General features: G+C 40.5%; 1 protein-coding gene across 6 annotated transcripts in view; it reads right to left on the bottom strand.

Annotated features, from left to right (window-relative positions):
• The window catches only part of ESCO1 (establishment of sister chromatid cohesion N-acetyltransferase 1), a 78,221-nt gene that overhangs the window by 58,672 nt on the left and 1,067 nt on the right, over window positions 1–18,482 (bottom strand). For all 6 annotated transcript variants that reach the window (XR_001370595.2, XM_027773096.1, XM_006151602.3 and 3 more), the window contains exons 2-4: window positions 8,261–8,351; window positions 4,174–4,277; window positions 1,790–3,928 (exon numbers count right to left, since the gene is read on the bottom strand). Coding sequence is in view for 5 of the 6 variants with exons in the window: in XM_027773096.1 (XP_027628897.1) it covers window positions 1,790–3,331 (1,542 nt within the window). In the remaining variant the exon portion in view is untranslated. The remainder of the gene's footprint in view (window positions 1–1,789; window positions 3,929–4,173; window positions 4,278–8,260; window positions 8,352–18,482) is intronic.

Here is an 18,482-nt window from a genome sequence, read left to right as displayed (position 1 = left end):
AAAAACTTTCCCAAAAAAAAAAAAAAAGACCAGGATCGGGGACTTGAAACATATGCTGGGCATGTGTGCATGTGTGCTCAAAATCCCGAGAGAATGGAGAAGGGATTGCAGCATGGCCATTACTTCCCCTGGGAGTGATTTCTCACTTTCTGTCTGTCTGTGTCTCTGTCTCTCTCTTTCTCTCTCTCTCTTTCTGTTTCTCTGGTAAGCACACATACCCTATTGCAAAAATCTCTCTCTAAAAGAAAAAAAATATTGGATGGGAAAAAAGGGTGATTTATTCCATTAAATTTAATGGCATTAATTTTAACATCTTGGTCAAAACTGAGTCCAAATTTAAGTTCAAGATTTTAGTAACCAGGAAACATATTTTCTACAGTTATAATTAATAAAAAAACAAATCAGCACATTAACTTTAAAAGAACAGCCAGGGCCAGCCTGTGGCATGGTGGTTAAGAGAGCCAGATTTTACATGTCTCACTATGTGGTTCAAGTCCTGGGTAGCTCAAAAAACACACTGGGCACATATGCATATAATACCCAAAATCCTGAAAGGAGAGAGAAATGGAGACAGAAAAGGAGAGAGATATGGGGCATAACTATTCCCAATGGGGGAGGGTTCTCTTTCTCCTCTTCTGTCTCTCTGGCAAACAAATGAACCCTCTGGCAACTCCAAAGAAAAAAAGAAAGAAAAGCTAGAATTCAACAGGCTTTCATTTTGGTTTTTTTGTTTTGTTTTTTGATTTTTGCAGTATGTAAGAGGGCACATACACTCAACAGAGGGAAAGTACCTCCCAATGGGGCATGGACACACCACAATCCATTTTTCCTCTATTTCTCTATCCTTTTGGGATTTTGAGCATGTACATGCACACACTCGCTGTGTTTTCAAGCCGCTAGGCCCAGGACTCTAATCACAGTTAGCAATGTAGGATCAGGCTCCCTTTACCACCAGGCCACTGTTCCAGGCCAGGTTTACATTTCAAATAAAATTAAAATGAAAGGTGTAAATGAGGAAACAATGAGAAACATAAGATATCTAAAGTAGTCAGGGGCCAGCAGCTGGTTGTGTGAACGTGTGTGGGAAGGAGCAGAATCAGTAAATTCTATGTACCACAAGACTAGATCAATAAAACTCTTGCTAACAACTTAACAGAATCCCTAAGAAATGACTTTAATCTTCTATGAACTATTGGGTCACTGGGAAAGAAAACATAGAAAAATGCACCATGACTTTCCCTATGAACTAATAGTATGTTTGTTAACAAGCATTTGATTCTTATTCAATAACATGTCTGTATGCCAGGCCATAGATGTTGATATTTACAACACAGAAAGGCAAAATTCATCTATTAAGTAAATTTTTGTTATAATGAAAAAAAATTTTAAATGTCCAATAAAAAAGCAAGGTAATTCCATGAAAAGAACTTTCACTATCAAGTGAGAAGGAGAACTGAAGCATGAAAAAAGTTGAAGAATATAGAGTACAAGCTTAGTCCCATAGCTTAGTTCTTAAGCTATGTTATAAACATTTATTTAAGAAAAAGTACTCGGGGGTCAGCAGGTGGAGTGGTGGTTAAGGGCGCTGGACTCCCACATGGCCGACCACGGTTTGGGTCGCAGACCTGGTGGTTTGCTTTCTTGCTTTCTCTGTCTCTCACTCTATCTCTCTCTGATAAAATTAAAATAAATAAATAAATAAATGGATAAATAAAGTTAAGTAAAATAATTCTTAAAAAGAAAAAAAAGTACTCACACACCTCTACTGTGCACAATCAAAATGAGTTACCTTATTGGGTGTTGATTCAAAAGAATGTTGCATCTGATTATCCAATGGTGGATCAGAAGAAAGTTTTATCTGATTATCCAAATGACAGTTTTCAGGAGCCCTTTTTGTGGTTTTATTAATTTCAACTGTAATATCATTAATTTTAACTTCTCCAGAATTAGTTTCCTTCATTTTTTCCTGGTTGCAAGTTACAGGTTTATCATGGGGTTTTGTTCCCCCAAATATACTTTGAGTCACTGGACTATGCATTTCTAAAGCTGGTGATGAAAAACTGGTTCGTAATAAGCCCAATTTAGGGGAAAGTTGGGAGTCCAACTTACTCTGCACAGAGTTAAATTTTGAGAGTTTAATTTTAGTCCAATTGGAGTTCTTCTTAGTTGAGCTGTTTATTCCATTTAGTATACATTTCACGGGTTTTGTTTTTCTACTGGGGAAGAAACGATTACATTGCACATCCTGATTTGTTTCTTTCTGATGAAGTATTTGTCTTTCAACACTAGTGTCTTCCAATTTTATTTCGGTAAGCTTCTCCTCTTTTACACTTTCCATTTGTGAAGATTCCTTTTTTACCTCTACTGTATCTGACTCAATTTCACCAGCAATTTCTTCACATAGCTGGAGAATGCTACCCCGTTTGCTCTTTCCAGCTTGCTCTAGCTCATCTACGCTTGGTTCAGGCACTGATGGCTGCGGATTCTTTTGGGATGTTGCACTAACATTCACTTGTGTATGAACTGACGACTTCATTTCCTTCTTTAGAGAGACCACGGACGTAGCCGTTTTTGATCTTTTTATCTCAGAAGTTACAGGCACAGGTTTTGTTTCCTCTTTTTTAGTAGTCTTCTGAAGACACTTTTCGGATCCTTGTCTGCACTGAGAACTACAAGAATAAGCTGTCTGATGCTCGACTTTACGCTTTTTTTCCTTTGGAGAATTTATTACTTCATTAATTACTGGATTTTCATCCTCTTTAAAGTCAGATTTTATTTCCAGTACTTTTCTTTTTACATGCTTTTGACTCGTTTTAACTTTATTAGATTTACTTTGAGTATTGCTACAGTGCTCTTTTCTTGTTGGTGGCAAACTCTGTTTAACTGCTTGAACTTGTTGACCCTGAATTTCTCTACTACGCAAAGATCTTGTTGAAACCTCTGTTAACTGTTGTAGTCTTTGCGATCTCCGGTTAAGCTGTTCGTTTACTTTTGGGGTTTCATGTGCCAATTTTTTCTGAGATAACTTTTTTTTTGTGGATTCTTGCCCCTTTCCCTTCACAACCACCATATTTTTATTAATGGGTTTAGCAGTTTTTTTATCACTGGACACTGCCTTTGCTGACCTTGTACTCATGCGTGTTCCCAATTCAGGCTGATTTATTTTACTTTCACTGGAAGATTTAACCGGTGATTTTAGAGCTTCCTCTGAACCAGAATTTCGTGCTAAATTATTTTGAGACCCTTGCATTTCTGTTTCTACATTCTTATCTTTACTTTTTTTAGAAAGTTTGGAAGAATTTTCTTTTGATTTCTCCTGAATGGACATCATTCCTGAGTAATGTCTTTCTTTTCTAAGTAGCTTCTGAAAGGATTTTCGTGTCCTGGTAGGCACGATTGCTAAGTAGCTAGTATTACTGAGGAGCAGGTCTTAAAAATCAAGTTTAACTGATGCTATTATAACATTTTCAACAAAAATACTAGTTGGCTTCAAGTAAGGTTTCTGCCTGTCATCTCTAAGACACGAGAAAAGCTGGCATAAATGCTGAGAGATAATTTTACTTCGGACAAGGCAATAGAAATTTGAGGAAATTTTAATTCTAATTGGATATTTTTTAAAGTTTTTATGATAAGAAATTTAACTCCGGTTCAATCTGTTTCTAGCAATTTTTCAATTAATACTGGTTTCAGATCTAGCTCTATTACTGGAAGAATTATTTATCACTGACTTAGCTGTTTTGCCGAAATTTTTGAAAACTTTTTTCTTCTGAAGTCTACAGTTACTGGACTTTGATTCATGTGAAACATGTCTTATGGCTAACACGTTTCTTTCCTTGCTTGCTGAGTCTGTTGGCTTGCAGTTCTTATCTAATCTCCTTCGTTTAATAAAGTACTCTATTAATATAAATTTCCTTTTTTGCTGCCATTTCTGGAAAATTAAAAAATAAAATAAAAATTAATTTAAGTATAATCCATGAAACATGGCAATGCTAACATTACATAAAAATAAGCTTGACTTAAATAAAATCTAACTTCTCTTTCTGAAATATTCAGCTTGTACAAGTAAGGCTAACAAGCAAGTATTCCAAGTACATGCCTATGAATAATTAATAATTTGTCTTATGTAAGCATAAAGTAGGTGAAAATCTGTTAATTCCTTGGAGATTTACTTACAATTCTTTTCCTGCAAGACAGAACTGATGTATCAGCAACCATAACTCATGAAAATTTGACAAAATCATTCCTTATAATATGCTCTTAACAACGTTACACAGCACCTAAAAGAAAAAGTACTTTTTAAGTGTTTAAAAAGACAAAGGAAGGGGCCAGCAGTTGGCGTAATGGCTTTGTCGCTGAACTCCCACGTAGTCAACTGTGGTTCAAGTGTGAGATCTAGTGGCTTAAACTCACGCCAGGCAGGTGTGCATGTATGCCCAAGATTTCGAGAGGAGAATAGAGAAGAAAGGATTGTGGTGTGGCCATCTCCCCTGGGGGGTGATTTCTCACTTTCTATCTCTCTGTCTCTGTCTTTCTGGAGAACGCATGAGTCCTATAGCAAAGACTTCTCCAAAAAAAAAAAAAAAGACAAAGGAAAAGGCCAGCCAGGTAGTATGGTGGTTGGGTTGGCTGGATCCCACCCCATGGCTGATTGTGCGGTTAGAGTCCTAGATTCAGAGGCTTGAAGAACACACCAGGAGGACCAGAGGATGGTATAACGGTTATATAGCCAGACTCCCACATAATCAACTGCGGTTCGAGTCCTGGACCCAGAGGTTTAAAACTCACACTGGGCACATGAGTGTGGATGTCCAAGATCCTGAGAAAAGAACAGAGAAGGGATTATGACATGGCTATCCTCCCTGGAGGGTGATGTCCCACTTTCTGTCTCTCTGTCTGTCTCTCTGGTGAGTTTATACGCCCTATAGCAAAAATCTCTCTCAAAAGAAAAGAAAGGAAGGAAGGAAGAAAGAAAGAAAGGAAAAGAAAAACATGTCGGGGGCAGTAAGTGACATAGTAGTTGTGGCAATGGTCTCCCACATGGTTGACCATGGTTCAAATCCTGGACCCAGGAGTTTAAAACTCACACTGGGTGCATTCCCCAAATCCTGAGAGGAACATGGAAGAGAAAGGAATGCAGTGTGGCCATCCCCTCTGGAGGGCGATGTCTCACTTTCTCTCTATGTCTCCAACAAGTGCATGTACCCTACAGCAAAAATCTCAGGGGGGGGAAAGGAAAACACCATGTACATGTATGCCTGTGTGTCCAGAATCCAAGAGGAGACTGGAGAAGGGATTGTGGTGTACTCATTCCTCCTGGGGGATGCTTTCTCACTTTCTCTATCTCTCTCCAGCAAGTGTACATGTCTTATAGCAAATGAAAAAACAACAACAAAAAAGACAAGACAATGGAAAGATAATAACCATCCATTCACCTCTCATCAAAAATAACTCTGTAATTCTATCATATCCTACTATTTTATTATTTCTTCAACACATATTTTACACATAGCATTTACTATTAGCATTTCTTTTTTTAAAAAATTTACCAGAGGACACATGTGCTCATTGAAGAAAGATGCAGAGAGAGGCAAAAGGGAAGCAAGAAAGAATCTCTATGGATTATAGACACACTGATATGCCTTTTCTTCCATCTTTCCCTCTTTTCATGATTCTGAGCACACATGTCCAGCATGTTTTTCAAGACACTGGTCTAGTACTCAAATCACATACTGGGGCATATGGGATCCAGCTGCCTCAACCATCAGGTAGGCTGGCCCTAGTTTTAGCATTTCTAACTTGAATTTCAGTATGGTACATGAACCTAATGGAATAATATACATCTATTTTATGTTGTGGAAAAGTTTTAAAATATAAAAAACTATTTAAACATGTATGAATTATTTAAGAAATAATTCATAATAAATATAAAAAAATCAGTTTAAAACGGTAAAGCAAAACCGTAGAGGAAAAAAAATATTCACAGGAAAAGAATTGACACAGTTAAACAGGGCTTTTTTTTTTTGGAAAGGTGTTTGCTATAGGGTGCATGCACTCGCTGGAAAGACAGAGAGAGGCAGAGAGACAGAAAGCGAGAAATCACTCCCCAGGGGGGATGGCCACGCCACAATCCCTTCTCCTCTGTTCGCCTCTCAAGATCTTGGGCATGCACACATACGCGCCTGACATGAGTTTAAGCCACCGGATCTGGGACTTGAACCGTGGTCGGCTATGTGGGAGTCCGGCACCTTAACCATTATGCCGTCTGCTGGCTCCAAGGTATACTGTTTTTTAGGGCAAGAATCCTAATCATTCCACATATGTCCACATAGACTTGTTTCAAATGTTTGAAGCAGCTTTATGCCCAATAATTAAATCAACATGAAAGTCAAGTAAATACATAAATAAAATGTGGTGTTATCCACAGAACAGAAAACTACTCAGCAACCAAAAGGAAAAAGCTACTAATATATGGAACAATAATGATGAACCTTATAATCATCATGCTGAGAAACCTAGGTATAAAAGAGTAATATACTTGGACCAACAGTTGGTATAATAGCTATGTTGCTGGACTCCCGTGTAGTCGACCACAGTTAGAATCCCGGACCTGTGGCTTAAACTCACACTGGATGCATGTGCGTGCATGCCCAAGATCCCAAGAGGAGAATGGAGAAGGGACTGTGGCGTGGCCATCTCCCCTGGGGGGTGCTTGCTCACTTTCTGTCTCTGTCTTTCTGATGAGCTCATGCGCCCTATAGCAAAAACCTCTAAAAAAAAAAAAAAAAATTTTTTTTATTTTACCTTCTATAAAATTCTAAAAAAGGCAAACTGAAAAAAAAAAAAAAAAAAAAAGAGGCAAACTAATGTATAGTGACAAAAAGCAGACTAGTTATTGCCTGGAGTCAAGAGTAAAGAGAGAGATAAAATTTTGGGATGACGAAAAACTGTTCTGTATCTCTTTCATGATAATGATAAGTATTTAAATCTGTCAAAACTGAGGGGCCAAGGGAACCAGCAGTTAGTGTAATGGCTATGTTGCTGGACTCCCATGTAGTCGACCGTGGTTTGCATCCCGGACCCGGTGGCTTAAAACTCACACCGGGCGCATGTGCATGCGTGCCCAAGATCCCGAGAGGAGAATGGAGGAGAAAGGATTGTGGCATGACCATCCCCCCTGGGGAGTGATTTCTCGCTTTCTGTCTCTATGTCTCTCTCTGTCTGTCTGGCGAGCACACGCGCCCTATAGCAAAAATCTCTCAAAAAAAAAAAAAAAAACTGAGGGGCCAGCAGGTGGCATGGTGGTTAAGGTGCTGGACACTCCCACATGGTCAATAACATTTCAAGTTCTGGACTTAGTAGCTTGCTTTCTTACTTTCCCTTTCTCTCCTTCCCTCTTTTTCTTTCTTTCTCTCTCTCTCTCTCTGGTGAATACATGCGCCCTACAGCAAATTAAAAAATGGTAATAATAATAATAATAATAATAAATAAAATTTAGTAAATAATTATTTTTAAAAATAATAATACACCTGCCAAAACCCACCAAATTATAATTTTAAGAGGGAATATTTATTATAAATAAATTATACTTTGATAAAGCTGTCTAACAAATGGAGCTATAATCAATACTGTAGTATGGCCAAGAAACATTATTAAACCAGAAAAGCAAGGTACAGAACACTATGTACACCATTACCCCCTTTGTGTAAAAAGAGAAAAGGGAAATGGTGAAAGGAAAGAAATATACAGAAACACATGCTTGCTCAAGCACACCACAGATCTGCAGGAGACATAAGTTAACAGTAATAGTGATGATTTCTTGGGAAGAGAACCCGAGGACCAGTATCAGGCATGTGAGAGAAGCTTTTGGGTACTTCCACACTTGAATGTTTTATTATGTAGATACATAACTTGTCAAAAAATAAAAATTTAAGTTACATTCACCTGAAAATATAAAGTATATTTGGTACAATGACTAATCATCTTAGAAGATACTAAATTATAAAAGTATAAAGCTGCTAGGCCAATCGGTAGCATGGTGATTAAGTAGCTGGATCCCACATGGTCAGCTGTACAGTTCAAGTCCTGTACTTGGTAGCCTGAAAGACACATCAGGTGTGTGTGTGCCCAAAATCCTGAAGGAAAATGAAGGGGAAGGGACTGCAGCAGGGCCATCCTTCCTGTGGGAGTTCTTTCTCACTTTTCCTTTCTTTATCACCAGCAAGCAAATGTGTTCTCTAGTAAATTAATGTATTTTTCTTACCTTAGTGAAATCATTTATCAACTTTTTCTTTAAGTCGATTTGTGATGCTTCCAATGAACAATGCCTCTATCGACTTCTTGTGCTTGAGAATCTAAGAAAAAAAAAAAAAGATAATTCAGTACAATCTAGAAAGCACTGCATGATCTGAATGAGATACAGAGCCAAGCAGGGGCAGTAAGTAGGGTGATAGCTAAGGCGCTGGACTTCTACAAGGCTGACCACAGTCTGAGTCCCGGACCTGGTGACTTGAAAATCACACAAGGTGAGTGTGCAGCAGGCAAGCCCAAAATCTTGAGACGAGAATGGAGGAAAGGAAATTGGGCTGAGAAGTGCTCTCTCCTCTTTTTTTTTTTTCTTTTCTCTTCTATTTTTTGGAAAGGCTATAAAGAATTGGTACTGATAGGCAAGCCAGAGACACAGTGTTTAAGGTTGTTGGATCCCACACGGCCAACTGTGCTGGTGGCTTGAAAAACATGCTGGGCATGTGTAGTGCCCAAGATCCTCAAGGGAGACACGGAGAAGACTACAGCATGACTGTGACCCATAAGGAATACTTCCTCACTTTCTTTCTCTCTTTCTACCCACCAAGTGCATGCACCCTAGAGCAAAAAATAATTTTTAAACTGTGATGATTCTTCTTTAAACATTCAGTAGATTTTTTTTTTTTTTTTTTGGAGAGGGCACGTGCGCTCACCAGACAGACAGAGAGAGACAGAGAGACAGAAAGCAAGAAATCACCCCCCAGAGGGGATGATCACGCCACAATCCCTTCTCCTCCATTCTCCTCTCGGGATCCTGGACACGCACACACACACGACCGGTGTGAGTTTTAAGCCACCGGTCCGGGACACGAACCGCGGTCGACTACGTGGGAGTCCAGCGACATAGCCATTACGCTAACTGCTGCTTCCCTTCATTCAGTAGATTTCATCGGTGAAGCCATCTGAGCGTAGTCTTTTCTCTGCAAGTGGTACTTTTACTATTACTCCAATCTTTTTATTTGCTATAGGTCTATTCAGATTTTTTTTAATTTCCTCTTGAGTCATCTTCAGTAGTTTGCGACTTTCTAGGAATTTATCTATTGCATCTGTATGGCATGCAATTATTCATAGCATTCTCTACGATCCTTTTTATTACTGTTATTAATTTCCCCTTTCATTCCTTATTTTAGTCATTTGAGTTCTTTCTCCCTTTCATGTCTTATTTTAGAAATTTAAGTCCTCTCTTATTAAAATCAATACAAAAGCATGGGGGGGGTGGCATAGTGGCTAAGATACTGGACTCCCACATGGTCGACCATGGTTCGAATGGTGGTTAAGGCACTGGACTCCCACATGGTCAACCAAGGTTCGAGTCCCAGAGGCTTGCTTTCCTTTCGTACGCCTCCCCTGGAGGCTTGCTTCCCTACTTTCCCTTTCTCTCTGTATCTGTCTGGTAAAATTAAACACATGATAATGATGATAATAAATGAAATAAAATTAGAAAAAAAAAGGCACTTAGGGTAAGCTTTCATTTATAGGTACAATGCCTAGCAAAGCAGAGGTTTTTTTTTTTAACTGCTCTACTACAAACTGTCTAGGCTGTATACTAGTCCAAATTCCATTAAAAAAAAGCACAGCACCAATCTTAAGAAATAGTTATTTCCATCTTTCTAATCCTATGCTTTTCATTCTTGAGTAGCAAAATGTCTTTGAACCAACTATGTGGGATAGCTTTCAAAAATGGAAATTAAGCAACAACTCAAGGCCTTCTGATTATTTTTTACAAGTTTCTTCAGAAACAGAAAGGGGGTTCTTTTTTTTGAGAGAGGTTTTTTGCTATAAGATGCGTGCACTCGCCAGAAAGACAGAGAGAAAGAGAGAAACCACCCCCGAGGGGGGGGATGGTCATACTGCAATCCCTTCTCTTCCATTCTCCTCTTGGGATCCTGGGCACACATGCACACGCTCCTGGCTTGAGTTTAATCCACCGGGTCTCAAACTCAACCACGGTTGACTACATGGGAGTCCAGCAACATAGCCATTATGCCAACTGCTGGTCCCTAGAAACAGAAAGGGGGTTCTGTTAACCACAGAGACTTGTGTTTATAATCTATCGAGTGTTCACTTTAGCAGCACATACACTATCATCTATTTTGAGAACTTTATACATGACATTTATTAATAGAACACCCAATTACAACTTCTATATCCTTAAAGTAGGCAGAACACAGAGCAAGCAGTGCAATACACTTATAAAACAGTCTAAGAGACATCTAAGGTGCTCTTGAAAGTAGTAGAATTTTCACAGGAGTGAAAAAATATATCCGTATTCTCCACTATCAGCCTCCTTCTTGAATTTGTGCCAATTGTTCAATGTACTATAATCACTTCCACATTAGGCCACAAAAGACAAGAAATAAAGTAACAAGGACGGTAGCATTCATCCATTCATTGATCAAAATGCTCCTTTAATCATCAAAAGATTAAGGATGAACAAAAATATTAGCAAATTAAGGGTGGTAAAATAAAAATAAAGCTAGAATTTGAGGGGCCAGCATGTGGTATGGTGGTTAAAGGTGCTGGATTCTCACATGGCCTATCACAGTTCAAGTCCCAGATCTGACGGCTTACTTTTTCACTTTCTCTCTCTCTCTCTTGCTCACTCACTCTGTCCCTCTGGTCAAATTTTTAAAATAAATAAATAAAGTTAAATAAAATAATTCTTAAAAAAGCTAGATTTTGGGAGACCAACAGGTGGCATGGTGGTTAAGGTGCTGAACACTCCCACATGGCTGACCATGGTTCAAGTCCTGGACCTGGTAGCTTGCTTTCTCACTTTCTCTCTCTCTCTCTCTTTGTCTCTCTCTCTCTCTGGTCAAATTAAAAAATAAATGAATGAATAAATAAAATTAAATAAAATAATCTTTAAAAAAAAAAGCTAGATTTTGGTTAGTCTTGACTACATTAATGAAATTCTTCAACCTTATAAAAGGCATCTAACAGAAAACTTAAAGATTATTACATCATGAGCTTTCTCCCTAAGTTCAGGAACAAGACAAAGATATCCTCTTTTACCATTTATTTATTTATTTATTTATTTATCCATCCATCCATCCATTCATTTATAATTTGCTAGAAGGTATGTGTGCTTGATAGCAACAGAGTGACAGGGAAGTGAGAATGTCTTAATGTAGGTAGAACACAGAGCAGGCAGTGCATTACACCTATGAAACATTACACCCTCAAAGGTGGACAGTCATGTCACATTCCCTCCCCTCCTCTTCTTCTTTTAGGACTTTAGGCACACATGCACACACAATCAGAGTGCCTCTCAAGCCACAGGGTACAGGACTCAAATCACACAATTAGCCATGTGGGATCCAACTGCCTCAACCACCACACCACCAGCTGTCCCATCTCCACTTCTTTTCAACACTCTACTGGAGGTCCTAGCTAATACAGTAAGGCAAGACAGAAAAATAAGAGGCATACTCATGTTAACAAGAAGAAACATTTATTTACAGATGACATGATAATTCAAGTGGAAAATGCTAAGGAATATACAAAAAAAAAAGACTGCTAGAGGGCTAGCCCCATGGCCTAGTGGTTAAGGTAGCCAGATGCCACCTAGCTAACCTGGTGGTTTGAATCCCAGATGCAACAGTTTGAAAAACACTGATATGCATGCCTGTCCAAAATCACAGGATGTTGAAAGGGCAGAGACTGCAGCATGACCACACCCCATTGAGGAGTACTTTCTCCCCCTCTCTCTCTCAAGTGCATAGGCTCTCTAGCAAGTGCATGGGTCCTCTAACAAATTTAAAATTTTTTAAAAGACTACTAAAACAAATACAGAAATTTTGCAGGGTCATAGAATAAATGCCAGTATATAAATATCAACTAATTTCTATAGCCTATCAAGAAAAAAATTGCAAAATTTAACTTAAAACAAAAAAACAGTCCAGTTGTGGTGGCATACACAGTAGGGCACTGCTGCACAATTAACAGAGCTGTATGAGCAGGCCTATGGTTCAGATTCCAGATAGATCTGAACACTCTGAGCTGGCTAGAAGGCTGAGGGGAAGCGTGTGGCATGGCAAGATCCTACCTAGTGTATCAGTCTGTATATGTATGCATCTCTCTCTCACTTCCTCCCTCCCTCTCATGAAAGAGACTTAAAACCAAAAACCCACCACAGGGTCCTGTCAGTAACATAGGGGTTAAAGCTCTATATTCTGTGAGACCAATCCACATTGGAGAGCTCCAAGTTTGCATCCAGAGACCTCTCTGAATACTCTTGGCATGTGAATACAATGATCTAGAGCCCACTAGAGCTGGAAGTTGATCAGGGCATTGGACCCTGTTGGGGATGCTTTCTCTCTCTTGCTCACTTATGGAAGAAATAAATAACATAAAAAAATTAACAGACCCTTTTATATACAACCCTAAAAGTATTTGACCTAATCTACTGTTTTTATTTTTTGCTAAAGGGCAGAGGGACAGAGAAGGAGACAGAAAGAGAGGGAAAGTGAGAAAGCAAGCCACCAGGTATGGGATTCAAACCTCAGTGGGCCATGTGGGAGTCTAATACCCTTAACTACCATGCCATTTGTGAGCCCCAATTCTAATATAATTTACTAAAGGGTCTCCCTCCTCCTATCCTTTGCAATCTACTAGAAAAGCCTTTTCATTTCTATAAATACTTTTAATTCATGGGGCTGGCAGGTGGTGTGGTGGGTAAGGGTGCTGGATTCCCACATGGCCAACTGTGGTTCAAGTACCGGACCTAGGAGCCTTGCTTTCTCACTTTCCCTCTCTCTCTCTCTCTCTCTCTCTCTCTCTCTCTCTCACACACACACACATACACACACACACACACACACACACACACATTCTGTCCCTCTCTGGTCAAATTTTAATTAATTAATTCTTTTTTAAAAATTGCTAATTCAGAATGCTAGCTAGTCAGCTGGTCTCTTCTGAGACAGTGGAATAAAATAAATTCTGGACAATACTTAGCTTGAACATGATACAAAACAAAGACTACAAAGTCTACCAAAAGCATCAGGCCTCTGACAACGTTCAAGTTGCACAGATCCACTCCCACCAACCAAATGTAAGCTCCTCTTTTCCCTTATTTCCTGACTCCTAACTCTCTCTTTCCTCTGCTGACCACCTCTTTCCTAACCCTTTCCATGAGACCCACATGAACCTTTTTCCTATGAAAGTAAGTTTCCTACCTTCGATCTTGTCACATAATACAAACTCTACTTCTAGCTTATTTAAATACTGGCTCTCCTGGGGGTCAGCAGGTGGAGTGGTGGTTAAGGTGCTTGACTCCCACATGGCTGACCATGGTTCAAGTTCCAGACTTGATAGTTTGCTTTCTCACTTTCTCTTTCTCTCTCTCTCTCTGGTAAAATTTAAAAAATAATAATAAATAAAATAAAATTTTTTTTTGGAGAGGTTTTTGCTATAGGGAGTGTGTGCTCGCCAGAAAGACAGAGAGAGACAGAGAGACAGGGAGCGAGAAATCACCCCCTAGGGGGGGATGGCCACGCCACAATCCCTTCTTCTTCACTCTCCTCCTAGGATCTTGGCCACGCATGCACACATGCCTGACGTGACTTTAAGCCACTGGGTCTGGGACTCGAACAGCAGTCAACTACCTGGGAGTCCAGCAACATAACCATTACACCAACTGCTGGTCCCTAAATAATTCTTTTTAAAAAACTGGTTCTCCAAATTATCTCCTTTTCTCTAAAAGTATATGATAATGGACTATATGGTAACCCCCCTCCCAAAAAAGATATTTCACAATAAGGTTTATTCATTTTTTATGTGAAAGGTTCAAACAATGGTAAAAGCATAAAAAGTAAAATATGAAGGTACTCCTTCATTCTTTGCATACCTTTCATCTATCTTTTATCTACCCAGAAATGATCAATGTCAATGTTTCAGTATTCTTTCAGTATATTTTCAGTATATTCAATGTATTATCTATATGCTGTGCACATCTATATATGACACCTTAACTTCTACCTTACAAAGTTTTTGTTGTTGTTGTTTTTGTTTTGTTTTGTTTTGGTTTTTGGTTTTTGCCATAGAGCACATGCACTTGCCGGAGACAAACAGAGAGAGAGAGACATTGAGAGGGAAAATGAGTGATCATTCCCAAAAGAGGATGACTTCCCTGCAATCCCTTGTCCTTCGTTCTTCCCCTAAGATTTTGGGCATGCAAGCACATGTGCCTGGCAATTTTTTTTTTTTTTTGAGAGATTTTTGTTATAGGGCTCATGTGCTTGGCAAAAAGAGAGAAAGAAAGCAAGAAATCACCTCCCAGCCCCCCAGGGGGTATGGCCACACTGCAATCCTTTCTCCTCCGTTCTCTCCTCAGGATTTTAGGCACATGCACACACACACCTAGTATGATTTTCAAGCTGCCAGTTCTAGAACTTGAACCATAGTCAGTCATTTGGGAGTACAATGCCTTAACCACCATGTCACCTCTGGCCCCCAAATTATTTACTTTTTAAAATGTATTTTATTTTAAGAGAAAGAGAAGAAATAGGCTTCCTTGACAAGGTCTTGTCATATTGCAGAACACCCCTACAGCCTTCCAGTGAGCTGGCTGCAGAGCCTAGTGATTATGGGAGCCGGATCTCATGTGGCCAGTTTGCATCTTGGCCCCAGTGGCTTGAAGACTACGCCAGGCGTGTGTGTGTTCATGCTACAAGTTCCAACAGGATGGAGAAATGGAGGAAAAAGGACAGTGGTGTGGCCAACCCCCCAGGGGGTGATTTCTCACTTACCCTCTCTCTCTAACTCTCTGTCTCTCTCCAAAGGGTACAAGGGTCCTATAGAAAACTAAAAGAATATACAAAACAGGGACCAGCCCTATAGTGCAATGGTTAAGTACTGTGCATTAGGTGCAAGATTCCATGTGGCTGACAGCTGTTCAAATCCTGACCCTGGCAGCTTGAAAAATACATAGAACACAAGTATGCATACATAATCAGAATACTAACAGGACAGAAAAATGGAGGAAAAAAGATTGTGGCATGACCATACTCCATTGTAGGTTGTTCTCTTCCTCTCTCACAAGTAAGTACAGGTACCCTCTGGTAATTTAAACACAAAAAAATAAGAACCAGCAGGTGGTGTGGTGGTTAAGGCAATGGATTCCCACATGGCCAACTACGTTTGAATCCCAGACCTGGCAGCTTGAGGATCACACCAGGCATGTGTGCGTGCGTGCCCAAGGTCCTGAGAATGGAGAAGGGATTGTGTAGTGGCCATCCCTTGGGGGCAGGCAGGGGACGGTAATCTCTCACTTTCCCTTTCTCTCTCTCTGGCAAGCACATGTGTCCTGTGGCAAAACCTAAAAACATAAATAAAAAGTATAAAACGGACAAATTAATTTTAATGCAACAGAGTTCAAATAGTACATGAGTACAGTTTCAGAATCCAGAATGCAACTAATCCTTAAATTTCTACTTCAGGGCTGCCAGGTGGTGTGGTGGTTAAGGTGCTGAGCTCCCATGTGGCCTACAGTAGTTCGAATCCCAGGCCTAGTAGCTTGCTTTCTCACTTTCTCTATTTCTCTCTGGTCAAATTTTGAAAATAGTAATAGTAATGATTAATAAAATTAAATAACTCTTTTTAACAAAAAGAATAGCAGACTAGCAGATGACGTGGTGGTTAAGGCACTGGACACTCCCACATGGTCAACTGCAGTTCAAGTCCTGGACCTGGTAGCATGCTTTCTTACTTTCCCCCTCTCTCTGTGTGTCTCTCTCTAGTCAAATTTAAAAAATAAATAAATAAATAAAATTTTAAAAAGAATAAATAAATGATTCTTTATTTTCTTTTCCTTTTATTTTTTTGCTAGAGGAAACATATGCTTGCCAAAGAGATACAAAGGAAAGGAGAAAGCACCCCTTATCACCCACAATCTCTTTTTCTCCTTCTTTCCCTCCTTTCAGGATTTTAGATAGAGATGCACAAGTGCCCAGCATGTTTCTCAGACCACCAAGTCAAGGACTCGAAACACAAAGTCATCCACATGGAATCAAGCCACCCTACCCACTATGCCAAAGCCCTAAACTTTTCTCTTCATTAATTTAGTTCTATTATGAGAGAGAAACAAAGAATGCTGGACCCCAAAGTTGTAATCCAGCATACACGCATGCCTGGATGTCCCATGGAGGAGGAGGGTTTGCAGTGCATCCACACCCCATATTTCTCTTTCTTTCTCTGTCCCTCTCTGATAGGTGCACATTCCCTATGGCAACTTTAAAAAAAAAGGAGGGGATGAAAAAAATATGGTCCAGCTAGTGGGAAAGCAATAGGACTCTAGGAGCCATATAGAAAACCCAGATTCAGGGACCAGCAAATGGCATAATAGTTATGTCTCTGGACTCCCACATGGTTAAACGCAACTCAAGTCCTGGACCCAGCGGCTTAAAACTCATGCTGGGCACATGTGCATGCACACCCAAAAATCCTGAGAGGAGAACAAAGTAGAAGGGATTGCAATGTGGCCCTCCTCCACTGGGAGGGTGATTTCTTGCTTTCTGTCTCTGTCTCGCACACATGACCTATAGCAAAAATCTCTCTTTAAAAAAAAAAAAATAAAGAGGGACCAGCAGTTAGCGTAATGGCTATGTCGCTGGACTCCCACGTAGTCAACCACGGTTCGAGTCCCGGACCCATTGGCTTAAACTCATGCCAGGTGCGTGTGTGTGCGTGCCCAAGATCCTGAGAGGAGAATGGAGAAGGGATTACGGCGTGGCCACCCCACCCTGGGGGGTGATTTCTCGCTTTCTGTCTCTATGTCTCTGTCTGTCTGGCGAGCACACGTGCCCTATAGCAAAAACCTCTCAAAAAAAAAAAAAAAAAAAAGAAGTGGCTCTATTACAATCCTAGCTTTTTTGCATTTCCTTACAAGTTCAGGGCCTGGATTTGCACCTTCCAAATTAACACTTTTAAAGCACTTCCCAGCCTACTCTGTCTAATCCACTGGCATCAAGAGAGTAAGGGTTTTTTGTTTTTTTGTTTTAAATTTGCTAATGGGTGCCTGTGCTCCTAGGAGGGAGAGAAAGTAAGAAATTACTCTCCATGGGAGACAACCACACCACAGTCTATCATCCATTTCTCCCCTTGAGATTTCAGGCACACAGGTACTCAAGCCTGGTGTATCCTTCAAGCTGGATTCAAACCACCTTCAACCGCCCCTCCCCAAACCATGCCATCTGCTGGCCCAGTGGTGAGAATTTTTCAGTTTTTCCAGTTGAAAAACTATTGTTTCATTGGTGGTATGCTCTGTATAAAACAGAAGCTAAGGAGCTCATCAGAAAAGAGGCCGGACATATATAAATAATACAGTTCACTCCAAATTGAATGTTTTCCAGAAAAATTAATGTTTGGTATCGAGGGAGAACCCATATCTTACTCCACTAAGAAGCATTTTCTGTTCTGCACAAAGGCTTTTTACTGAGATGGCATTTTGTAATACTTAAATACTCTGTGTTGCTTTAACTTCCCGTAGAAAGAACCCATTTCGTGTAAGACTAAAGAAAACACAGTTCATAGGACTTCTCAAACCTGAATGCTTTCCTGAATGCTTTAATTCCTTCCCTCTCCTCCCCGCCCCCCCATGGCCCATCCCCTGGAAAATACTTTTAGAGACAGGTTTACTGAACGCATCATTTCGGGCAAGGGTGAGGGAGAAGGCTTCTAATTTGGGGACTTGCTGTCCCTTCCTGCCGAAGTAAAATAAATCTCCATTGTAGAAATAATACTACCAATAGTGGCCAAAAATGAGGGCCCAATTCCCTTCTATTTACATCGCTGTTTCGCTATTAACTTCACTCCGGCCCCCAGGACACCCATTTCAACTGTGCCCAGACCCCCATTTCCAACCAGAATTACTCCATGACCTTGGGCCGGGACCACCGCTGGCTTCACAAGTGAGGACCAAGACGGTAAAAGCAGGATTGCCCACCTCCCGCCGCGCAGACTGCAGAGGCCTCCGGGCTCAGGCCGGGGCCGCGGGCTGCGGCGGGGGTAGGCGAAACGCCGGCAAGGACGGACGCCTGGGGTGGGGACAAGGCCCGGGCTACCTGCCGGGCCAGCGCCGACACCGGCCCCACAGTCGCAATCGCTGCACGCCACCTCGGGGCTCTGGAAGCCCCGGGGTAGCCTTGGGAACCCGGGTCCCGGCCAGACGGGGGCCACCG

This window comes from Tupaia chinensis, unplaced genomic scaffold, assembly GCF_000334495.1.
Source record: "Tupaia chinensis unplaced genomic scaffold, TupChi_1.0 Scaffold000320_2, whole genome shotgun sequence".
Classification (NCBI taxonomy): Eukaryota; Metazoa; Chordata; class Mammalia; order Scandentia; family Tupaiidae; genus Tupaia; species Tupaia belangeri.
Note: the sequence above shows the minus strand (reverse complement) of the source record. Positions and strands in the feature narration are given on the sequence as shown.